The sequence below is a fragment of the Pristiophorus japonicus genome, chromosome 9 (assembly GCF_044704955.1).
Source record: "Pristiophorus japonicus isolate sPriJap1 chromosome 9, sPriJap1.hap1, whole genome shotgun sequence".
NCBI lineage: Eukaryota > Metazoa > Chordata > Chondrichthyes > Pristiophoridae > Pristiophorus > Pristiophorus japonicus.
The window spans coordinates 101,274,033-101,297,432 of record NC_091985.1 but is presented as its reverse complement, the minus strand read 5'-3'; the positions used below and the strand labels follow the sequence as shown (position 1 = coordinate 101,297,432).

Below are 23,400 nucleotides of genomic sequence, written 5' to 3'. Positions count from 1 at the left end.
CCATGTCAGCACACTACCCCCAATCCCATGTGCTTTAACTTTGCACATTAATCTCTTGTGTGGGACCTTGTCGAAAGCCTTCTGAAAGTCCAAATATACCACATCAACTGGTTCTCCCTTGTCCACTCTACTGGAAACATCCTCAAAAAATTCCAGAAGATTTGTCAAGCATGATTTCCCTTTCACAAATCCATGCTGACTTGGACCTATCATATTACCTCTTTCCAAATGCACTGCGATGACATCCTTAATAATTGATTCCATCATTTTACCCACTACCGATGTCAGGCTGACCGGTCTGTAATTCCCTGTTTTCTCTCTCCCTCCTTTTTTAAAAAGTGGGGTTACATTGGCTACCCTCCACTCCATAGGAACTGATCCAGAGTCAATGGAATGTTGGAAAATGACTGTCAATGCATCCACTATTTCCAAGGCCACCTCCTTAAGTACTCTGGGATGCAGTCCATCAGGCCCTGGGGATTTATCGGCCTTCAATCCCATCAATTTCCCCAACACAATTTCCCGACTAATAAGGATTTCCCTCAGTTCCTCCTCCTTACTAGACCCTCCGACCCCTTTTATATCCGGAAGGTTGTTTGTGTCCTCCTCAGTGAATACCGAACCAAAGTATTTGTTCAATTGGTCCGCCATTTCTTTGTTCCCCGTTATGACTTCCCCTGATTCTGACTGCAGGGGACCTACGTTTGTCTTTACTAACCTTTTTCTCTTTACATATCTATAGAAACTTTTGCAATCCGTCTTAATGTTCCCTGCAAGCTTCTTCTCGTACTCCATTTTCCCTGCCCTAATCAAACCCTTTGTCCTCCTCTGCTGAGTTCTAAATTTCTCCCAGTCCCCGGGTTCTCTGCTATTTCTGGCCAATTTGTATGCCACTTCCTTGGCTTTAATGCTATCCCTGATTTCCCTTGATAGTCACGGTTGAGCCACCTTCCCTTTTTTATTTTTACGACAGACAGGAATGTACAATTGTTGTAGTTCATCCATGCGGTCTCTAAATGTCTGCCATTGCCCATCCACAGTCAACCCCTTCAGTATCATTCGCCAATCTATCCTAGCCAATTCACACCTCATACCTTCAAAGTTACCCTTCTTTAAGTTCTGGACCATGGTCTCTGAATTAACTGTTTCATTCTCCATCCTAATGCAGAATTCCACCATATTATGGTCACTCTTCCCCAAGGGGCCTCGCACAACGAGATTGCTAATTAATCCTCTCTCATTACACAACACCCAGTCTAAGATGGCCTCCCCCCGAGTTGGTTCCTCGACATATTGGTCTAAAAAACCATCCCTTATGCACTCCAGGAAATCCTCCTCTACCGTATTGCTTCCAGTTTGGTTAACCCAATCTATGTGCATATTAAAGTCACCCATTATAACTGCTGCACCTTTATTGCACGCACCCCTAATTTCCTGTTTAATGCCCTCCCCAACATCACTACTACTGTTTGGAGGTCTGTACACAACTCCCACTAACGTTTTTTGTCCTTTGGTATTCTGCAGCTCTACCCATATAGATTCCACATCATCCAAGCTAATGTCCTTCCGAACTATTGCCTTAATTTGCTCCTTAACCAGCAATGCTACCCCACCTCCTTTTCCTTTTATTCTATCTTTCCTGAATGTTGAATACCCCTGTATGTTGAGTTCCCAGCCCTGATCATCCTGGAGCCACGTCTCCGTAATCCCAATCACATCATATTTGTTAACATCTATTTGCACAGTTAATTCATCCACTTTATTGCGGATACTCCTTGCATTAAGACACAAAGCCTTCAGGCTTGTTCTTTTAACACCCTTTGTCCTTTTAGAATTTTGCTGTACAGTGGCCCTTTTTGTTCTTTGCCTTGGGTTTCTCTGCCCTCCACTTTTCCTCATCTCCTTTCTGTCTTTTGCTTTTGCCTCCTTTTTGTTTCCCTCTGTCTCCCTGCATTGGTTCCCATCCCCCTGCCATATCAGTTTAAATCCTCCCCAACAGCACTAGTAAACACTCCCCCTAGGACATTGGTTCCGGTCCTGCCCAGGTGCAGACCGTCCGGTTTGTACTGGTCCCACCTCCCCCAGAACCGGTTCCAATGCCCCAGGAATTTGAATCCCTCCCTGTTGCACCACTGCTCAAGCCACGTATTCATCTGCGCTATCCTTGCAAAATCTGGTTCATCACCCCTTGGAACATGGCGGGGTGGAAGACACTCCAAACGGTAGCCTGTTAAACTGACATAGACCTAGATGAGTATTTATAGTCAAACATGACTTGGACTCCTCATCTAGTTCAAGCTGTAAGTAGGCATTCGTAAGATCCAGTTTTGAGAAGATCTGACCACCTGTCAGTGTTGTGAACAAATCTTCTATATTCGGCAATGTATTTGGGACATTGCCCTCTAGAACCTGGTTTACGGTTACCTTATAATCATCACACAATCTTATCTTACCATCGGACTTAGGTACAACAACAATGGGTGTAGTCCAATTACATCGATCTATCTTACAAATAATGTTCTTAGTCTCTAGTCTTTTGAGTTTTTGCTCAACTTTCTCCTTGAGTGCATATGGTACGGAACATGGCTTGTAGTAAACCGATCTAGCATCCTTCTGTACCCTGACACTCGCCTTGAAGCCTTGGATCGGACTGCCCATTTCGCAGAACACCTTCGGATACTGCTTGATAACTTCTTCCGTTGATGAAAATCTCGCTTCCATACAGAAAATCTTACTCCAATCCAGCTTTAGTGAGCTCAACCAATTTCTTCCTAGTAAGGCAGTCTTGTCTCCTTTCACTACTATTAGAGGCAAGTTCTGAAATTGATCTTTATATTTCACCAGTACGGTGATACGGCCTATTACAGGAATTTTCTCTCCCGAGTAGCCTCGCAGCTCTATCTTGGATTTCTCCAGTTGGAAATCACGCAATTTGTCGCGGTACAGTGACTCCGGTATTACACTCACGGAGGCCCCCATGTCAATTTCCATTGGTATCTTGAAACCCGCAACATCTATGTGGATTTTGATGCTTTCCGAATCGTTGTCTGTTAACCTCGTGCTCCTGATGACGTGTAATCGTCCTGTTGTTGTTCTTCCATGCTATGAAGTTTCTTTGGATTTAATTACTCATAGCTTTGAACGCTGGACTCATAGCTTTAAGAATTGGTTTACCCTTCAGTCGGCATGCCTTCACAAGATGCCCAATCTTTCTGCAGAAGAAACACTCTGCCTTCACGTATGGACAACTTTGAGCAATGTGTTGTCCCAGGCACCTATAGGACGACTTCGACGCTCTGGTAGAATTTGCAGTTTCTCAGACTTTCGGCCATGGCCGTCTTTTACTTTGAACCTGCAGGTGATTTACCTCGGTTGACTGACAACCATAATTATTATTTAATTCTCGGGAATATTGTTCAGCCACGCTCATTGACCTCGCTGTCTGACAAGCAATCTCAAAAGTTAAGTCATCTGTCATCAATAACTTCCTTCTGATCATATCATTTTTCACCCCACAAACAAAACGATCCCATAATGCTCGGTTTTGAAAGTTTCTAAAATTACAGTGCGTCGATAGCTTTTTAAATGCTATGATGTAATCAGCGATACTTTCATCCGCCTTTTGATTCCGAATCCCGAAACGATAGCTTTCAGCAATTTCTAACTGTTTGGGGTTATAGTGCTGCTCCAGCTTCGTTAAAATCTCCTTAAGTGTTGTGTCTTTTGGCTCGTCAGGCACAAGCAGATTTACAAGGGTTTTCTATAATGTTGGACCTGCCACTGATAAGAAAATCGCTTTCTTACGTTCCAACACAGCCTGGTTCTGGACTGCATTGTCTGGAACTTCGATTATGTTATTTGCAGTGAACTACATTTCTAGCCGATCTACATACGCTTTAAAACGTTCCCGGTCGTGTCTATATTCACCCAAATATCCGATTACACCTGCCATTTTAAACTCTAGCTGTTCACACCTTGTGCTGTTTTTTACTTCGGATTTTGTAGCTTTTTTTTCAAAGACAGAAACTTCCAAAGTCTTCTGTCGGCTGGCTGAATCCTTCACCAACAAAATTTAAACTTTAAACATCCGAAAAATCTCATCCTCGGTCGCCAAATGTGATTTCTTCACAGAGCACAGCACACACAGCTTCCTAACATGCAGGCTGCTCACTCGGAACTCTCCGGAAAGCCTGTTCTGTTAAATGATTAACTATACAGTTGCAGTACACAATACGTCCACATCCACAGTGTGGAGCTACAGGCATTACAAGCTTACAGACATTACAGATCCAAATTGATATTTCTCCAAATTTGCCATTTCAATTAATTCAAACATTGGATGACACATGCTGGTCTGTTTAGGTAAGTGCAGCTTCAATTTTTAATTCCAATAGTGTGGTTTGGTTCAAACTTTACAGAATCATCATCATAGGCAATCCCTCAGAATCGAGGAGGACTTGCTTCCCCTCTTAACATGAGTTCTTAGGTGGCTGTACAGTCCAATACGAGAGTCACAGACTCTGTCACAGGTGTGGCAGATAGTCATTGAGGGAAAGGGTGGGTGGGACTGGTTTGCCGCACGCTCTTTCCGCTGCCTGCGCTTGTTTTCTACATGCTCTCGGCAATGAGACTCAAGGTGCTCAGCACCCTCCCGGATGCACTTCCTCCAGTTAGAACGGTCTCTGGCCAGGGACTCCCAGGTGTCAGTGGGGATGTTGCACTTATCAGGGAGGCTTTGAGGGTGTCCTTGTAATGTTTCCTCTGCCCACCTTAGGCTCATTTGCCGTGAAGGAGTTCTGAGTAGAGCGCTTGCTTTGGGAGTCTTGTGTCAGGCATGCGAACAATGTGACCTGCCCAGCGGAGCTGATCAAGTGTGGTCAGTGCTTCAATGTTGTGGATGTTGGCCTGGCCGAGGACGCTGATGTTGATGCGTCTGTCTTCCCAGGGGATTTGTAGGATCTTGCGGAGACATTGTTGGTGGTATCACTCCAACGACTTGAGGTGTCTGCTGTACATGGTCCATGTCACTGAGCCATACCGGAGGGCAGGTATTACTACAGCCCTGTAGACATAGAAACATAGAAAATAAGTGCAGGGGTAGGCCATTTGGCCCTTCGAGCCTCCACCACCATTCAATAAGATCATGGCTGATCATTCACCTAAGTATCCCTTTCCTGCTTTCTCTCCATACCCCTTGATCCCCTTAGCCATAAGGGCCATATCTAATTCCCTCTTATCCAATGAACTGGCATCAACAACTCTCTGCGGCAGGGAATTGCACAGGTTAACAACTCTCTGAGTGAAAAAGTTTCTCCTCATCTCAGTCCTAAATGGCCTACCCCTTATCCTAAGACTGTGCCCCCTGGTTCTGGACTTCCCCAACATCGGGAACATTCAACCCACATCTAACCTGTCCCGTCCTGTCAGAATCTTATATGTTTCTATGAGATCCCCTCTCATCCTTCTAAACTCTAATGTATAAAGGCCCAGTTGATCCAGTCTCTCCTCATATGTCAGTCCTGCCATCCCGGGAATCAGTCTGGTGAACTTTCGCTTCACTCCCTCAATAGCAAGAACGTCCTTCCTCAGATTAGGAGACCAAAACTGAACACAATATTCCAGGTGAGGCCTCACCAAGGCCCTGTACAACTGCAGTAAGACCTCTCTGCTCCTATACTCAAATCCCCTAGCTATGAAGGCCAACATACCGCCTGCTGTACCTGTATGCCAATTTTCAATGACTGATGAACCATGACACCCAGGTCTCGTTGCACCTCCCCTTTTCCTAATCTGCCGCCATTCAGATAATATTCTGTCTTCGCGTTTTTGCCCCCAAAGTGGATAACCTCACATTTATTCACATTATACTGCATCTGCCATGCATTTGCCCACTCACCTAACCTGTCCAAGTCACCCTGCAAGCCTCCTAGCGTCCCCCTCACAGCTCACATCGCCACCCAGTTTAGTGTCATCTGCAAACTTGGAGATATTACACTCATTTCCTTCATCCAAATCATTGATGTATATTGTAAAGAGCTAGGGTCCCAGTCACTGCCTGCCATTCTGAAAAGGACCCGTTTACCCATTTATCCCGACACTCTGCTTCCTGTCTGCCAACCAGTTCTCTATCCACGTCAGTATATTACCCCTAATACCATGTGCTTTGATTTTGCACACCAATCTCGTGTGGGACCTTATCAAAAGCCTTTTGAAAGTCCAAATACACCACATTCACTGGTTCTCCCTTGTCCACTCTACTAGTTACATCCTCAAAAAATTCCAGAAGGTAAGCATGATTTCCCCTTCATAAATCCATGCTGACTTGGACCGATCCTGTCACTGCTTTCCAAATGCGCTGCTATTTCATCCTTAATAATTGATTCCAACATTTTCCCCACTACTGATGTCAGGCTAACCGGTTTATAATTACTCGCTTTCTCTCTCCCTCCCTTTTTAAAAAGTGGTGTTACATTGGCTACCCTCCAGTCCATAGGAACTTATCCAGAGTCGATATACTGTTGGAAAATGATCACCAATGTATCCACTAATTCTAGGGTTACTTCCTTAAGTACTCTGGGATGCAGACTATCAGGCCCCGGGGATTTATCGGCCTTCAATCCCATCAATTTCCCTAACATAATTTCCCGCCTAATAAGGGGCTTGGTGGCAGTTTTGAGGGTCTGGTCTTCAAACACTCTTTTCCGAAGGCTGCACTGGAGGTGGTGTTGAATCTCGTCATCAATGCCTGCTCTTGTTGATTAAGAGGCTCCCGAGGTATGGGAAATGGTCCACTTTGTCCAGGGTCGCACCGTGGATCTTGATGACTGGGGGGCAGTGCTGTGCGGCGAGGACCTTTGTCTTATGGATGTTTAGCGTAAGGCCCATGCTTTCGTACGCCTCAGTAAATACGTCGACTATGTCCTGGAGTTCAGCCTCTGTACGTGCGCAGACGCAGGCATTCCATAAACTCTGGATCAGTTCCTATGGAGTGGAGGGTAGCCAATGTCACCCCACTTTTTAAAAAAGGAGGGAGAGAGAAAACAGGGAATTATAGACCGGTCAGCCTGACATCGGTAGTGGGTAAAATGATGGAATCAATTATTAAGGATGTCATAGCAGTGCATTTGGAAAGAGGTGACATGATAGGTCCAAGTCAACATGGATTTGTGAAAGGGAAAACATGCTTGACAAATCTTATGGAATTTTTTGAGGATGTTTCCAGTAGAGTGGACAAGGGAAAACCAGTTGATGTGGTGTATTTGGACTTTCAGAAGGCTTTCGACAAGGTCCCACACAAGAGATTAATGTGCAAAGTTAAAGTACATGGGATTGGGGGTAGTGTGCTGACGTGGATTGAGAACTGGTTGTCAGACAGGAAGCAAAGAGTAGGAGTAAATGGGTACTTTTCAGAATGGCAGGCAGTGACTAGTGGGGCACCGCAAGGTTCTGTACTGGGGCCCCAGCTGTTTACATTGTACATTAATGATTTAGACGAGGGGATTAAATGTAGTATCTCAAAATTTGCGGATGACACTAAGTTGGATGGCTGTGTGAGCTGCAAGGAGGATGCTATGAGGCTGCAGAGTGACTTGGATAGGGTAGGTGAGTGGGTAAATGCATGGCAGATGAAGTATAATGTGGATAAATGTGAGGTTATCCACTTTGGTTGTAAAAACAGAGAGACAGACTATTATCTGAATGGTTAGACAGGTTAGATGCAGGAAGAATGTTCCCAATGTTGGGGAAGTCCAGAACCAGGGGACACAGTCTAAGGATAAGGGGTAAGCCATTTCGGACCGAGATGAGGAGAAACTTCTTCACCCAAAGAGTGATGAACCTGTGGAATTCTCTACCACAGAAAGTTGTTGAGGCCAATTCACTAAATATATTCAAAAAGGAGTTAGATGAAGTCCTTACTACTAGGGGGATCAAGGGGTATGGCGAGAAAGCAGGAATGGGGTACTGAAGTTGCATGTTCAGCCATGAACTCATTGAATGGCGGTGCAGGCTAGAAGGGCCGAATGGCCTACTCCTGCACCTATTTTCTATGTTTCTATGTGACAGATTAGGAAAAGGGGAGATGCAACGAGACCTGGGTGTCATGGTACATCAGTCATTGAAGGTTGGCATGCAGGTACAGCAGGCGGTTAAGAAAGCAAATGGCATGTTGGCCTTCATAGCGAGGGGATTTGAGTACAGGGGCAGGGAGGTGTTCCTACAGTTGTACAGGGCCTTGGTGAGGCCACACCTGGAGTATTGTGTACAGTTTTGGTCTCCTAACTTGAGGAAGGACATTCTTGCTATTGAGGGAGTGCAGCAAAGGTTCACCAGACTGATTCCCGGGATGGCGGAACTGACATATCAAGAAAGACTGGATCAACTGGGCTTGTATTCACTGGAGTTCAGAAGAATGAGAGGGGATCTCATAGAAACGTTTAAAATTCTGACAGGTTTAGACAGGTTAGATGCAGGAAGAATGTTCCCAATGTTCGGGAAGTCCAAAACCAGGGGTCACAGCCTAAGGATAAGGGGTAAGCCATTTAGGAGCGAGATGAGGAGAAACTTCTTCACCCAGAGTGGTGAACCTGTGGAATTCTCTACCACAGAAAGTTGTTGAGGCCAATTCACTAAATATATTCAAAAAGGAGTTAGATGTAGTCCTTACTACTAGGGGGATCAAGGGGTATGGCGAGAAAGCAGGAATTGGGTACTAAAGATACATGTTCAGCCATGAACTCATTGAATGGCGGTGCAGGCTTGAAGGGCCGAATGGCCTTCTCCTGCACCTATTTTCTATGTTTCCATGTCCACGTGCTGTAGCTCGACGACAGAGGTTGGGGTGGTCTTGGACCTGGCATGGAGACGGCGACGGTTGAACAGGTTCCCACTGGTTCTGCAGTGGAAAGCAGAGTAAGCCATGAAAATAAAAGCCAGTTCTTAATGAGCAAATTTATGTATTTATTGGATACTTATTTTCACCCGTGGTTCAGTGGCAAAACTCTTGCCTGCGTTAGGTCAGCGATTCAAGCCCCAATCCAGAACTTGAGTTCATAATCCAGATCTACATTTCGGTGTAGTATCGAAGGATTACTGCACTGCCAGAGCTACGTATTTTGGATGAGACATGAAAGCCCCATCTGCTCTCTCAGGTGGAACTAAAAGATCCCAGTGCACTATTCAAAGAACAATGGAGTTCTCCTGATGTCCTGGCCAACATTTAACACTCAATCAACATCACCAAAAAAAACAAGTATCTAGTTATTTACCTCATTGCTGTTTGTGGGACCTTGCTGCGTGCAAATTGGCTGCTGTGTTTTGCAACATTTTTACAGTGATTTCATTGTGAAGAGCTTTGGGACATCCTGAGGTCGTATAACATCAATCACTTCCAAGTCATACACCATCAGGTCACAAGGAGGGTTGATGAGGGCAGTGCGTTTGATGTAGTGTATATGGATTTTAGCAAGGCTTTTGATAAGGTCCCACATGGCAGACTGGTCACGAAAGTAAAAGCCCGCGGGATCCAAGGTAAAGTGACAAGTTGGATCCAAAATTGGCTCTGAGGCAGGAAGCAAAGTGTAATGGTTGATGGGTGTTTTTGTGACTGGAAGGCTGTTTCCAGTGGGGTTCCGCAGGGCCCAATACAAGGTCCCTTGCTTTTTGTGGTATATATCAATAATTTAGACTTAAATGTAGGGGGTATGATTAAGAAGTTTGCAGATGATACAAAAATTGGCTGTGTGGTTGATAATGAAGAGGCTGTAGACTGCAGGAAGATGTCAATGAACTGGTCAGGTGGGCAGAACAGTGGCAAATGGAATTCAATCCCGAGAAGTGTGAGGTAATGCATTTGGGGAGGGCTAACAAGGCAAGGGAATACACATTAAATGGTAGGACAGTGAAGAGTGTGGAGGTACAAAGGGACCTTGAAGTGCATGTCTACAGATCCCTGAAAGTAGCAGGCCACCCTGAAGGTGGTTAAGAAGGCATACGGAATACTTGCCATACCACATTACAAAAAAGACGTGATTGTTCTAGAGAGGGTACAGAGGAGATTTACGAGGATGTTGCCTAGATTGAAGAATTTTAGCTATGATGAAAGATTGGGTGGGCTGGGTTTGTTTTCTTTGGAACAGAGGTGTCTGAGGGGAGACCTTATTGAGGTGTATACAATTATAAGGGGCCTAGATCAAGCAGAGGAGTCAACAATCAGGAGGCATAGATTTAAAAGTAATTGGTGGAGGCTTACAATGGATTTGAGGGGTAATGTTTTCACCCAGAGGGTGTTGGGGGTCTGGAGCCCACTGCTTGAAAGGGTGGTAGAGGCAGAAACCCTCACCATATTTAAAAAGTGCACTTGATTTGCCGTAGAGCAAGCGCTCTACTCTGATCTCCTTCATGGCAAACAAGCCAAAGTTGGACAGAGGAAACGTTACAAGGACACCCTCAAAGCCTCCCTGATAAAGTGCAACATCCCCACCGACACCTGAGAATCCCTGGCCAAAGACCATCCTAAGTGGAGGAAGTATATCCGGGAGGGCGCTGAGCGCCTCGAGTCTCATCGCCGAGTGCATGCAAAAAACAAGCGCAGGCAGCGGAAAGAACGTGTGGCAAACCTGTCCCACCCTCCCTTACCCTCAACAACTGACTGTCCCACCTGTGACAGGGACTGTGGTTCTCGTATTGGACCGTTCAGCTGCCTAAGGACTTCCTCGATTCCAAGGGACTGCCTATGATGATGATGAACCTATAAGACTACGGACCAAGAGCTGGAAAGTGGGATTAAACTGGATAGCTCTTTGTTGGCCAGCGCGGACACGATGGGCCGATATGGCTTCCTTCCGTACTGTAAATTTCTATGATTCTATCCACTGAGCCACAGCTGACAGAGAAAATTTGTCAAATTTAGCATTAGTGAATCAATATTGTTCCACAAACATGTATAAATTATCTTGAGGCTTTTTAAAACAAAAATATATGAAAAAACACTTGCCAATTTTATAAACAGATTGATCAACTAGAAAGCACAGCTGGACATGTCAACTTTTGTTTCCCCCACCCCCGTAGTTCAATTCTTAGTTTGCTCTGTCCGCGTCTAGGATCAATTAAATAATGCGCAGTGCAACTTCTGCAAAGATCAGACCAGTCCACAGTGGTGGACCCTTTCTTTCAATCGGCACGGCGCAGGCAATATTCTTGAGAAAGAGTTGGGGGAGTCACATGCTGCGTACGTTTGACAGAGCCTGTGCGCAGTGACGTACGGCGCGGTGCGGCGTGAGGCGGCGCGACTGGTCTGTTTGTGATACTGACGCCCTATCGGCAGAAAACTAAACCGAGATGGAATCTCCCAGTCTGAACCGGTTACAACCGGTTACTAGTTTTGCCAGAGAAGCTATCGAGGTTGATAGTACAGCACGGCCTGCTACAAAAACGGTCTCGAAAAATGAATCGGAAGAGATAAAAAATCTTTCTGAAAAAAAAGTAAATTAAGCATCGGTCACGGCGGTTGTTTTCATTTTTGTTAAATTGTTATAACTCGCAGTTTAACAAAATTTGCAGAGAGGAGTGAGTGTTCCAAATTGTGGCCGATTAGCGCAAGTACTGTCTTGGCTTTTTTTTTTGCTTTTTGAGTTTGAACCAAAAGAAGCAAAAAAAGGGAAGAGGCGACCTTGAGTGTGTGCTTGTATTTTTTAAATTCCCGCCATTTGATTTTTTTCCCTTCTTGCCCCCCCTTCCCCCACGTTTAAACGAACTACTGTGTGTCGGGTAAGATTTTTTTTTTAAAAAGGTTGCTGAGTCGGTGTGTGGTGGAAGCTCGTTCATTTAGACTGAAGGAGGCTAACAGTTTAACCAAAACAAAACCATTTTGGGTGAGTGTGAATAAGTTTTCAGATTCTTTGCGCGGTGGCGGTGCTGCGCCGCTGCCGAGGCCTGGCTGAATACTGTAACTCTGCCGGGAGATGGGCCTGCGTGACCCGAGCTTACCACACGGAGCCGCTGTGTGGGGCTGAGTGTGCGACCACCGAAAGGTGGCGTGGGTTGGGGGGCGGGATAGTAAACATCGGGATGGGGAGTTGGGTACTTATTTTGTGCAGCTATATCTGTAGATATTTAAATCCCACTGATTGAGTGCGTATGGCTGGTGGGTTTGTTGGAGTCTGGAGTGGAACATTCCAGAAATAACGGCCGAGGCTCGCCTGCGGAATCGATGCATCTCTCGGTCACGTGATGGCCTCACCATGCTCCCAATTTCAGGGAGGGGACTCAGGAAGTATGATTATTTAAAAAAAAGTCTCACTACTTCGGTCTGTAATTATAGTTTTTTGTGTGAACATTATTTCAGTTGTACGGGTCTTTTTAACATTGCAAATTTTCTTTTAAGCACACTTGACTTTAATTGACACTGGTCAAGGCTCTGGATGCTTTTTGTAGTTAATACCATAAGTTTTCAATAAGTTACAATAAAGCAAGCTCGATCATGCGAGTACGATCACTTTACAGGTAAGATGGCTAGAACTTGGGTGTTTATAAAACAAACTGATTAGCTACATGGAAATTTAATTATCATTTTTTTCAATAAAATTATTAATTAAAATAATTTGTTAGTAAGACAATCAGTAACTGAATACAGCACAGAACTGGCAGGCCATGTATGTATGAATGTGTGTTTGTCTTTTAAACTGATATTTTGTTATAGCTAAATCTAGGAATTTCCATCTGACTTAATTTTTTTTTACTGTGTACAAATCTTTCAGTTGACTTAAGGTAAATAGTTTCTTTCAGAGAGTTGATCCATGTACAAGCTAAAGGACTTGGATGTAAAGTAATGGAGAATCTAAGTTTGTGTGAGCAATTGAAAGTCAGATGACGCTTCCTTATGTAAAATAAATATTGATACAGATACTTAACGTTGGTTTGGTGTATTTTTTATCAGTATGTTAAATCTGCAATATATGTAATAAAGTTTTTAGACTTTTAGAATCATTTCTTTCCTCCCCATCCCAAATGGATCATTTTGGAGCCTATTTTGTTATAGTCTCGTAATATTTTTGTAACATTTTTTTCCAGTTTCTCCTTTTCCTGAAGAACATCATGTTGACTTATACTGTTAGTACTGTTCTACAGTGCTGGGCATCCTCTGGTATCTCATCTGAAATCAATTAACTTTGCAAACTGTAGATGGGGACTGTAACATTTTGTTTACTAGCTCAACCACTGGTGGATCCCAATTTATTTGTAAGTCCTTTTTAAGTAGACATAAAAATACTTAGTGGGGAAAAGGCAGTCTGTTGCTTGTAGGACAACTTCGCATTTCTAATGAACAGTATCTGGTGACCAGAAGTGAAATAATATTGTAGTTTAAGTGGATGAATTCTTGACTGGAAACCTTTTGGTCAGTAGTCGAAGTTTCCAAGGCAGCTTGTGTCTTGATCTTGATTCCGTGTTGTTTAATCTATTGTCTGTTTGTTAAAGTACTGCAAGAGAAGAGAAACTCCTGTTTGTCTCGTATCTGTGCTGCCTCCTGTTTGATCATAGAGTTGCATTCAAAGTAAATTTGGTACATTTAAACAAGATGGTGAGCCTTATAGTGATGCAGTCCGCAAGGGCAATGATGACTGGCTGCATTTGATTTGAAGTTTGGTATTGTTGCCATCTTGGTTATGTTTGTGTAATGAGACTATATATTGGTAGATTTTTTTTCTTTTATGGATTTTTAGTTGATGTCTACCACTGAATGTGTTCCAATGAAAAATGTTTTAACTTTTTTTATTTCTTTTTAATTTATTTAGGAATTACAGCAAGTTTTTTCTTGCAGTAATCTATGCCAGCCATAATGACAATTTTAGCAGACCATGCAGCTCGCCAGCTGCTGGACTTCACTCAGAAGCTTGATATAAACCTTCTGGACAACGTAGTGAATTGCCTGTACCATGGAGAAGGTGCACAGGTAACAATTAGACATTCAATTTAAATTGAGAATCAATACAGATGATTTTAACTAGATTGCATTTGCACGTATTAGAAGTTAGGGAAGAGATAGCAGGTACACTATTGAATCGTTCCAGAGGTCTGTGAACAGCTAATGTTGTTCCTATATTTTAAAAGGGAGATAAAACAAATACTGGGAACTGTATACCAGTTATATTAACATCAGTTGTAGGAAAAATAATGGAATCTTTCCTCAATGATGTAATAGAAAAACATCTAGGCCTGAATTTTGCAGTAGAAATAATGGTCAGGCTATTAGCACTCACCATTATTAAGGAATAAAGCGGACAGCGACTTCCGACATCCACACGTGCAGTTAAACGCAGAAATCTAATTTGCACTTCCTAGCTTAGACTCTGTCTCATTAACGATTTTTCACACATGTCCCAGATCCCCTGTAGTGAGCACCACTCTGTTTTGGCGCTCTTAATTAATGCAAGTCGCAGTACAAAATGTAAGTGTAATGAATGGCTAGCACTGTTCGTTTGCCGCTGACTGCAAAATCCGGGCCGTAGAAACTGAGACTATAAAAGATTAGTCAGCACAGATCTCAAAAGGGAATGTTATGCTGACCAACCGTAATGAATTCTTTGAAGAAGTAACAGAGTAGACAAGGGTGATGCAGTAGATGTAATATATTTGGATTTTCAAAAGGCCTTCGATAAGGGTAGTAGACTCATGATTAAGAACATAAGAAATAGGAGCAGGAGTGGCTTCTCGAGCCTGCTCCACCATTTCATAAGATCATGGCTGATCTGATCGTGGACTCAGCTCCACTTCCCTGTCTGCTCCCTATAACTCTTTATTCCCTTATAGCTCAAAAATCTGTCTATCTCCACCTTAAATATATTTAATGACCCAGCTCTCTCGGGTGGAGAATTCCATACATTTACAACCCTCAGAGAAGAAATTCCTCCTCGTCTCAGTTTTAAATGAGCGGCCCCTTATTCTGAGACCATGTTCCCTAGTTTTAGTTTCCCTTATGAGTGGAAATATCCTCTCTGCATCCACCTTATCGAGCTTTCTCATTATCTTATATGTTTCGATAAGATCACCTCATTCTTCTGAACGCCAACCTACTCAGCCTATCTTCAAATTTAGAAATTGTACTTCCAATTCTAGAGGCACTGTTGTTCACAATTTGTCCTCTGGAATTGGAAGTACAATTTCAAAATTTAATCTCTCGCTGTTCAAAAGTGGCTTTTCTTGTAAAATGCAAGTTCTTACTGTGTCTGACATTCAGTAGCCACACATGCGGCCACTATAAAAATGCACTGAGCAACCAACCATACCTTTTAATAGCTCAGCAAACTTTTTGGTTAGAATATTGCACAGAACTAGAGACTGGAAAATAATGAAGAAAACTTTAATAAAATAAGCACTTATATTTTTAAAAAAGTGACGTAACTGGATGCTGGAGTCAACAATCAGTTACTTCTCACAAATGAACAAAATTAGAAAAGTCTTCGTTTGCTACAGCCCACACATAAAGAGAGTGGTGAAACCAGGGGGAAAGTCAGAGTTGTTTGCCTTCATGCACCTAGCAGCCACTGGTTTCTATCAAAGTTATTGCCAGTAAAGTCTACTTGCCGTATTCATTTAATGGCGTGTTTAAGAAAGCTTTGACACATTCTAAACGCAAAGGGCTGGATTTTCGGCTTTGCTATTTTGTTTCGCCAGAGGGACAAGTACAAGGCATCGTGGCAACACCCTCGCTCCAAACACTGCCACCTGCTCGACTATGTCATCGTTCGAGCCAGGGATCACAAGGATGTGCGCATCACCGGTGCCATGACAGGAGCTGACGACTGCTAGATGGACCACCGCTTAATCCGTTCCATCATCAACATCAATATAGCCCCCAAAGTGGCGACGGCAGCAGAAGCAGTGCCGCAAAAAAAATCGATGCCGGGGCACTCAAAGACCCAGCTAAGAGAGCCCTATACAATCAGTGCCTCACTGCTAACCTGGCGTGCCTTGACCCCGAGACGCAAAAGGCCCACAGCGCTTGGTCTGCCCTCCAGGCCACCATAACCAGTGCCTGCGAAGAGACGCTCGGTCACTCAACCATGAAACACCAGGACTGGTTTGATGAGAAATGACCAGGAGATCCAAGAGCTAATAAACCGCCAGCGCAGGGCATTTCTGAACCTAAAACAACAACCCAACTCGGGAGCAGCATTACAGACGTCTTAAGGCCGAGGTTCAACAAAAACCCACGGCCTAAAGAATAGATGGTGGGTGGAGAAAGCACAGGACATTCAGCAGCTGGCCGACAGCCATGAAGTGCGAGGATTCTTCCCCGCAGTCAAGGCTACCTGTGGCCCAAGCACCCAAGGCCCCACCCCACTGCTGGCCAAGAACGGGGAGACACTCAAGGACACCGAAGCAGTCAGGACCCGGTGGAAGGAGCACTTTGAAGATCTCCTTAACCTAAACTCTGCCTTTGACACAAGTGTCCTCAACTCCTTCCCGCAGCATGCTATGCGCCACCACTTCAGTAAAACCCCAGCCCTGCACGAGGTAGAAAAGGCCATCCGTCAGCTCAAGAACAACAAGGCAACGGGAGCGGATGGAATCCCCGCTGAGGCACTAAAGTATGGCGGAGAGGCACTATTGGCACAAATGCATTACCTCATCTCATCTGGAAGGAGGAGAGCTTGCCGGGAGATCTCAGAAATGCAGTAATTGTGACTGTCTTTTTAAAAAAAGGGGACAAGTCATCTGCAGCAACTACAGAGGAATTTCCCTGTGGCTGAGGAGCTCCTCCCGGAGTCACAGTGCGGATTTCGTCCACTACGGGGTAGAACGGACATGATCTTTACGGCGTGACATCTGCAAGAGAAATGCAGGGAACAGTACCAACCCCTGTATATGGTCTTTGACCTAACAAAAACCTTTGACACTGTCAATCGAGAGGGACTATGGAGCGTCCTCCGTTTCGGCTGCCCCCAAAAGTTTGTCGTTATCCTCCACCTGCTCCATGACGACATGCAAGCAGTGATCCCGACCCACGGATCCATCACAGACCCAATCCACATCCGGACCGGGGTCAAGCAGGGCTGCATCATCGCACCAACCCTCTTTTCGATCTTCTTCGCTGCAATGCTCCACCTCACTCAACAAGCTCCCCACAGGAGTGGAACTAAACTACAGCACCAGTGGGAACCTGTTCAACCTTCGTCGTCCCCAGGCCAGGTCCGAGACCGTCCCAACCTCTCGTCGAGCTACAGTATGCGGACGACGCCTGCGTCTGGGCACCTTGAGTCTGAACTCCAAGTCATAGTCAACATCTTCACTGAGGCATACGAAAGCATGGGCCTTACACTAAACATCCGAAAGACAAAGGTCCTCCACCAATCTGACCCCGCCACACAGCACTGCCCCCTAGTCATCAAGATCCACGGCGTGGCCCTGCACAATGTGGACCACTTTCCATACCTTGGGAGCCTATTATCAGCAAGGGCAGACATCGACGACGAAGCTCAACACTGCCTCCAGTGCTTCAGCTGCCTGAGGAAAAGTGTTCGAAGAGCAGTCCCTCAAATCTGCCACCAAGCTCATGGTCTACATGGCTGTAGTGATGCCCGCCCTCCTGTGTGGCTGAGACGTGGACCATATACAGTAGACACCTCAAATCGCTGAGGAAATACCACCAACGATGTCTCCGCAAGATCCTGCAAATCCCCTAGGAGGACATGCACCAATGTTGGCGTCCTCGATCAGGCCAACATCTCCAGCATCGAAGCACTGACCACACTCGACCAGCTCCGTTTGGCCAGCCACATTATTCGCATGCCTGACACAAGATTCCCAAAGCAAGAGCTCAACTCTGAACTCCTACACGGCAAGCGAGCCCCAGGTGGGCAGAGGAAACGTTTCGGGGACATCCTCAAAGCCTCCTTGATAAAATGCAACATCCCCACCGACACCTGGGAGTTCCTGGCCAAAGACTGCCTTAAGTGGAGGAGGAGCATCCGGGAGGGCGCTGAGCACCTCGAGTATCGTTGCCAAGACCACGCAGAAAGCAAGCGCAGGCAGTGGAAGGAGCAAACCAGTCTTCCCACCCACCCTTCAACGATTGTCTGTCCCACCTGTGACAGACTGTAATTCCCATATTGGACTGTTCAGTCACCTAAGAACTCTCTTAGTGGAAGCAAGTCTTCCTCGATTTCGAGGGACTGCCTATTAGATGATGTGGTGAACCAGAGGGAAAGTCAGAGTTTGCCTTCATGCACCTAGCAGCCACTGGTTTCTATCGAAGTTACTGCCAGGAAAGTCTACTTGCCGTATTCATTTAATGGGGTGTTTTAGAAAGCTTTTACACATTCTAAACACAAAGGGCTGGATTTTCGGCGCTGCTGTTTTCGGGGCGAAAACAGGCTGGGCGGGAAATTTACCGTCCGATTAACGTTTGCGCTTTGTGGAGCAACTTTTGTCATTTGGGCCATGCGCCAGGGACGTAGCGCAAAACGAGGCGTTGTATTACTTTTGCAGCGCAAAAATGAGAACCTCGCCAACTTTAGTGCAGGGCAGGGAGCGCTCCGAGAGAGGCCTTGGGAGGGGGGGAGAAACAAAAAAAAACATTGCCAACACCCTTACCACACACACACTACTGCAAAAATAAAAATAAATAAAAACTGGAACTTACTTTTTTTGCAGTTTATCCAACTCACTGCCGCCAGCAGGGCTGCACTGCTGTGTTTTCCCTGGCGGTCATCGTGGGCTGCGTTTCGTGGGCTGCGTTTCGGGGCCTACGGGTCGGGTGATTGTTGAAACCTCTGCCGGTGTCGCGTTGCACACCCGGCGCAGTTCTTAAAAGCACCGTCGCAAAAACCAACCTGAGGATTGCACTCGGACACGAAGCAGCTACGAAACAGCTGACCGCCCTGTTTTTTTGATGTGTAGTGTCAAAACCCAGCAAAAACCCGGTCGCAAATGACCCGAAAATCTAGCGCAAAGCTGCATGATTAGTAAATTAATTTCACTTGTACTTGTCTCTCTCAAATGCTGAAGAACTTTACAAATCTTTAAAACCTGATCTGAGGCACGCTTACTAGCTGGCAATCAGCCTACGCAGCTATAGTGAGGAGAAGCCTGACTACCAGGGTCCAGGTACTATAGGTGAATGAGAAATTCAGAATCTGCGGGGCCAAGTTTCGGCCTGAGTTGTTCCTGTTTTTTTGGAGCAACTGGTTTAGAACGGAGTATCTTTAGAAATTGCAATTCTCGGCATTTAGTTTGCTCCAGTTCTAGTCAGTTAGAACAGTTTCAGTTTGGAACAGATTTTTTTTCTTCAAAATGAGGCGTATCCGGCCACTTATGCCCGTTTTGAAAGTTTAGGCTGTGAAAACTTATTCCAAACTAACTTAGAATGGAGTACGTTTAGATTTTTGTACACTCAGAAAAACCTTGCCTACACTTAGAAAATCAGGCGTAGGTTACAAATCAGGCGTAGGGAATTGGGGGGGTTAAAGGGAAGTTTACAAACATTAAACACTTCAGTTTTACAAATAAAGATCCATCAATCAATAATAAATGATAAATACATCAATAAATCAAATTTAAAAAATTAATAAATTTAAAAAAATCAATAAGTAAAACATTTTCTACTTACTGACTGCAGCACCGGGAGCCCTCCAACAGCGTGCTGGGACGCCCCCCCACCCCCCCCCCCAGTGTGTCTCTGTCAGTGTCTCTATTTCTCTCTGTCTGCGCTGTCAATGTCTGTGTTTCTGACGGGAGGAGGGGGGGGGTGGGTGGAAGATGGGAGGAGAAGAGGAGAGGAGAGGAGGGGGGTGGAGGATGGGAGGTGGGGGGGTGGAGGATGGGAGGAGAGGAGAGGAGAGAGAGAGAGAGAGGGGGGGGGAGGAGGAGGAGGAGGAGGAGAGGAGGAGGAGGAGAGAGAGAGGGGGGGATGGAAGAGGAGGAGAGGAGGAGGAGGAGAGAGAGAGAGGGGGGGATGGAAGAGAGAGAGGGGGGTAGATGAAGGAGGAGAGGAGAGAGAGGGGGGTAGATGAAGGAGGAGAGGAGAGAGAGGGGGGTAGATGAAGGAGGAGAGGAGAGAGAGGGGGGTAGATGAAGGAGGAGAGGAGAGAGAGGGGGGTAGATGAAGGAGGAGAGGAGAGAGAGGGGGGTAGATGAAGGAGGAGAGGAGAGAGAGGGGGGTAGATGAAGGAGGAGAGGAGAGAGAGGGGGGTAGATGAAGGAGGAGAGGAGAGAGAGGGGGGTAGATGAAGGAGGAGAGGAGAGAGAGGGGGGTAGATGAAGGAGGAGAGGAGAGAGAGGGGGGTAGATGAAGGAGGAGAGGAGAGAGAGGGGGGTAGATGAAGGAGGAGAGGAGAGAGAGGGGGGTAGATGAAGGAGGAGAGGAGAGAGAGGGGGGTAGATGAAGGAGGAGAGGAGAGAGAGGGGGGGTAGATGAAGGAGGAGCGGAGAGAGAGGGGGGGTAGATGAAGGAGGAGCGGAGAGAGAGGGGGGGTAGATGAAGGAAGAGCGGAGAGAGGGGGGGGGGTGGAGGAGGAGCGGAGAGAGAGGGGGGGTGGAGGAGGAGCGGCGAGAGAGGGGGGGGGGGATGGAGGAGGAGCGGCGAGAGAGGGGGGGGGATGGAGGAGGAGCGGAGAGAGAGGGGGGGGATGGAGGAGGAGCGGAGGGGGGGGATGGAGGAGGAGCGGAGAGAGAGGGGGGATGGAGGAGGAGCGGAGAGAGAGGGGGGGGATGGAGGAGGGGAGGAGCGGAGAGAGGGGGGGGGATGGAGGAGCGGAGAGAGGGGGGGGGATGGAGAGGGGGAGGAGAGAGAGAGGGGGGGGGTGGAGGAGGGGAGGAGAGAGAGAGAGAGAGGGGGGGGGGGGGTGGAGGAGGGGAGGAGAGAGAGAGAGGGGGGGTGGAGGAGGGGAGGGGAGAGAGAGAGAGGGGGGGTGGAGGAGGGGAGGAGAGAGAGGGGGGGTGGAGGAGAGGAGGAGAGAGAGGGGGGGGTGGAGTAGGAGAGGAGAGAGAGAGAGGGGGGGTGGAGGAGGAGAGAGAGAGAGGGGGGGTGGAGGAGGAGAGGAGAGAGAGAGAGGGAGGGTGGAGGAGGAGAGGAGAGAGAGAGAGAGGGGGGGTGGAGGAGGAGAGGAAGAGAGAGAGAGGGGGGGTGGAGGAGGGGAGGAGAGAGAGAGGGGATGGGGGAGGAGAGAGAGAGGGGGTGGGGTGGAGGAGGAGAGGGGGGGATGGGGGAGGAGAGGGGGGGATGGGGGAGGAGAGAGAGAGAGAGAGAGGGGGGGTGGAGGATGGGATGGGAGGAGAGGGGGGGGGGATGGAGGATAGGAGAGAGAGTGGGGGGGAGATGGAGGAGAGGAGAGAGAGGGGGGGAGGGATGGAGGAGTAGAGAGGGTGGGGAGGGATGGAGGAGGAGAGAGGGGGGGGTGGAGGATGGGATGGGAGGAGAGGAGGGAGAGGGGGGTGGATGGAGGAGGGAGAGGGGGGTGGATGGAGGGGGGTGGATGGAGGAGGGAGAGTGGGTGGGGATGGAGGAGGGAGAGTGGGGGGGATGGAGAAGGGGAGGAGAGAGAGTGGGGGGGGATGGAGGAGGGGAGGAGAGAGTGGGGGGGGATGGAGGAGGGGAGGAGAGAGGGGGGGGATGGAGGAGGAGGGGAGGAGAGAGGGGAGGGATGGAGGAGGAGGGGAGGAGAGAGGGGGGGGATGGAGGAGGAGGGGAGGAGAGAGGGGAGGATGGAGGAGGAGAGGGGGGGGATGGAGGAGGAGGGGAGGGGGGATGGAGGAGGAGAGGAGAGGGGGGATGGAGGAGGAGAGGAGGGGGGGGATGGAGGAGGAGAGGAGGGGGGGGATGGAGGAGGAGAGGAGGGGGGGGATGGAGGAGGAGAGGAGGGGGGGGATGGAGGAGGAGAGGAGGGGGGGGATGGAGGAGGAGAGGAGGGGGGGGGATGGAGGAGGAGAGGAGGGGGGGGATGGAGGAGGAGAGGAGGGGGGGGATGGAGGAGGAGAGGAGGGGGGGATGGAGGAGGAGAGGAGGGGGGGATGGAGGAGGAGAGGAGGGGGGGGATGGAGGAGGAGAGGAGGGGGGGGATGGAGGAGGAGAGGAGGGGGGGGATGGAGGAGGAGAGGAGGGGGGGGATGGAGGAGGAGAGGAGGGGGGGATGGAGGAGGAGAGGAGGGGGGGATGGAGGAGGAGAGGAGGGGGGGGATGGAGGAGGAGAGGAGGGGGGGGATGGAGGAGGAGAGGAGGGGGGGGATGGAGGAGGAGAGGAGGGGGGGGATGGAGGAGGGGAGGGGGGGGGATGGAGGTGGGGAGGAGAGAAAGAGAGGGGGGATGGAGGAGGGGAGGAGAGAGAGGAGGGGATGGAGGAGGGGAGGAGAGAGAGAGAGAGAGAGAGGGGGGGAATGGAGGAGGGGAGGGGGGGGATGGAGGAGGGGAGGAGAGAAAGAGAGGGGGGATGGAGGAGGGGAGGAGAGGGGGAGGAGGGGAGGGGATGGAGGAGGGGAGGAGAGAGAGGAGGGGATGGAGGAGGGGAGGAGAGAGAGAGAGAGGGGGGGAATGGAGGAGGGGAGGAGAGAGAGAGGGGGGGTGGAGGAGGGGAGGAGAGAGGGGGGGGGTGGAGGAGGGGAGGAGAGAGAGGGGGGGGTGGAGGAGGGGAGGAGAGAGAGAGAGTGGAGGAGGGGAGGAGAGAGAGAGAGGGGGGGGGTGGAGGGAGGGGAGGAGAGAGAGGGGGGGGTGGAGGAGGGGAGGAGAGAGAGGGGGGGGTGGAGGAGGGGAGGAGAGAGAGGGGGGGGTGGAGGAGGGGAGGAGAGAGAGAGAGGGAGGAGGGGAGGAGAGGAGAGAGGGGGGGGGTGGAGGAGGGGAGGAGAGAGAGAGAGGGGGGGGGTGGAGGAGGGGAGGAGAGAGAGAGAGGGGGGGGGTGGAGGAGGGGAGGAGAGAGAGGGGGTGGGTGGAGGAGGAGAGGGGGGGAAGGGGGAGGAGAGAGAGAGGGAGTGGGGTGGAGGAGGAGAGGGGGGGATGGGGGGAGGAGAGAGAGGGGGGGGTGGAGGATGGGATGGGAGGAGAGGAGAGGGGGGGGGATGGAGGAGAGGAGAGAGAGGGGGGGGAGATGGAGGAGAGGAGAGAAGAGGGGGGGGAGATGGAGGGAGAGAGGGGGGGAGATGGAGGAGAGGAGAGAGAGGGGGGGGAGATGGAGGAGAGGAGAGAGAGGGGGGGGGAGATGGAGGAGAGGAGAGAGGGGGGGGGAGAGGGAGAGGAGAGAAGGGGGGGGGAGATGGAGGAGAGAGAGGGGGGGGGGAGATGGAGGAGAGGAGAGAGAGGGGGGGGGAGATGGAGGAGAGGAGAGAGAGGGGGGGGGAGTGGTGGAGAGGAGAGAGAGGGGGGGGGGAGTGGGAGGAGTGGAGTGAGAGGGGGGGGGGTGTGGGTGGTGTGGAGTG

General features: G+C 48.4%; 1 protein-coding gene across 5 annotated transcripts in view; it reads left to right on the top strand.

Annotated features, from left to right (window-relative positions):
* Positions 1-11,310: 11,310 nt before the first annotated feature.
* Positions 11,311-23,400, top strand: part of LOC139273151 (exportin-1) — a 63,015-nt gene continuing 50,925 nt past the window's right edge. The window contains exons 1-2 of one of the 5 annotated variants that reach the window (XM_070889644.1): positions 11,311-11,481; positions 13,791-13,948. In XM_070889644.1, the coding sequence (XP_070745745.1) occupies positions 13,823-13,948 (126 nt within the window). In that variant the 5' untranslated portion in view covers positions 11,311-11,481; positions 13,791-13,822. Of the gene's footprint in view, positions 11,871-12,112; positions 12,272-12,301; positions 12,502-13,790; positions 13,949-23,400 lie in introns of those variants that run through there. The other 4 variants (XM_070889645.1, XM_070889643.1, XM_070889647.1 and 1 more) reach the window with 4 other exon arrangements.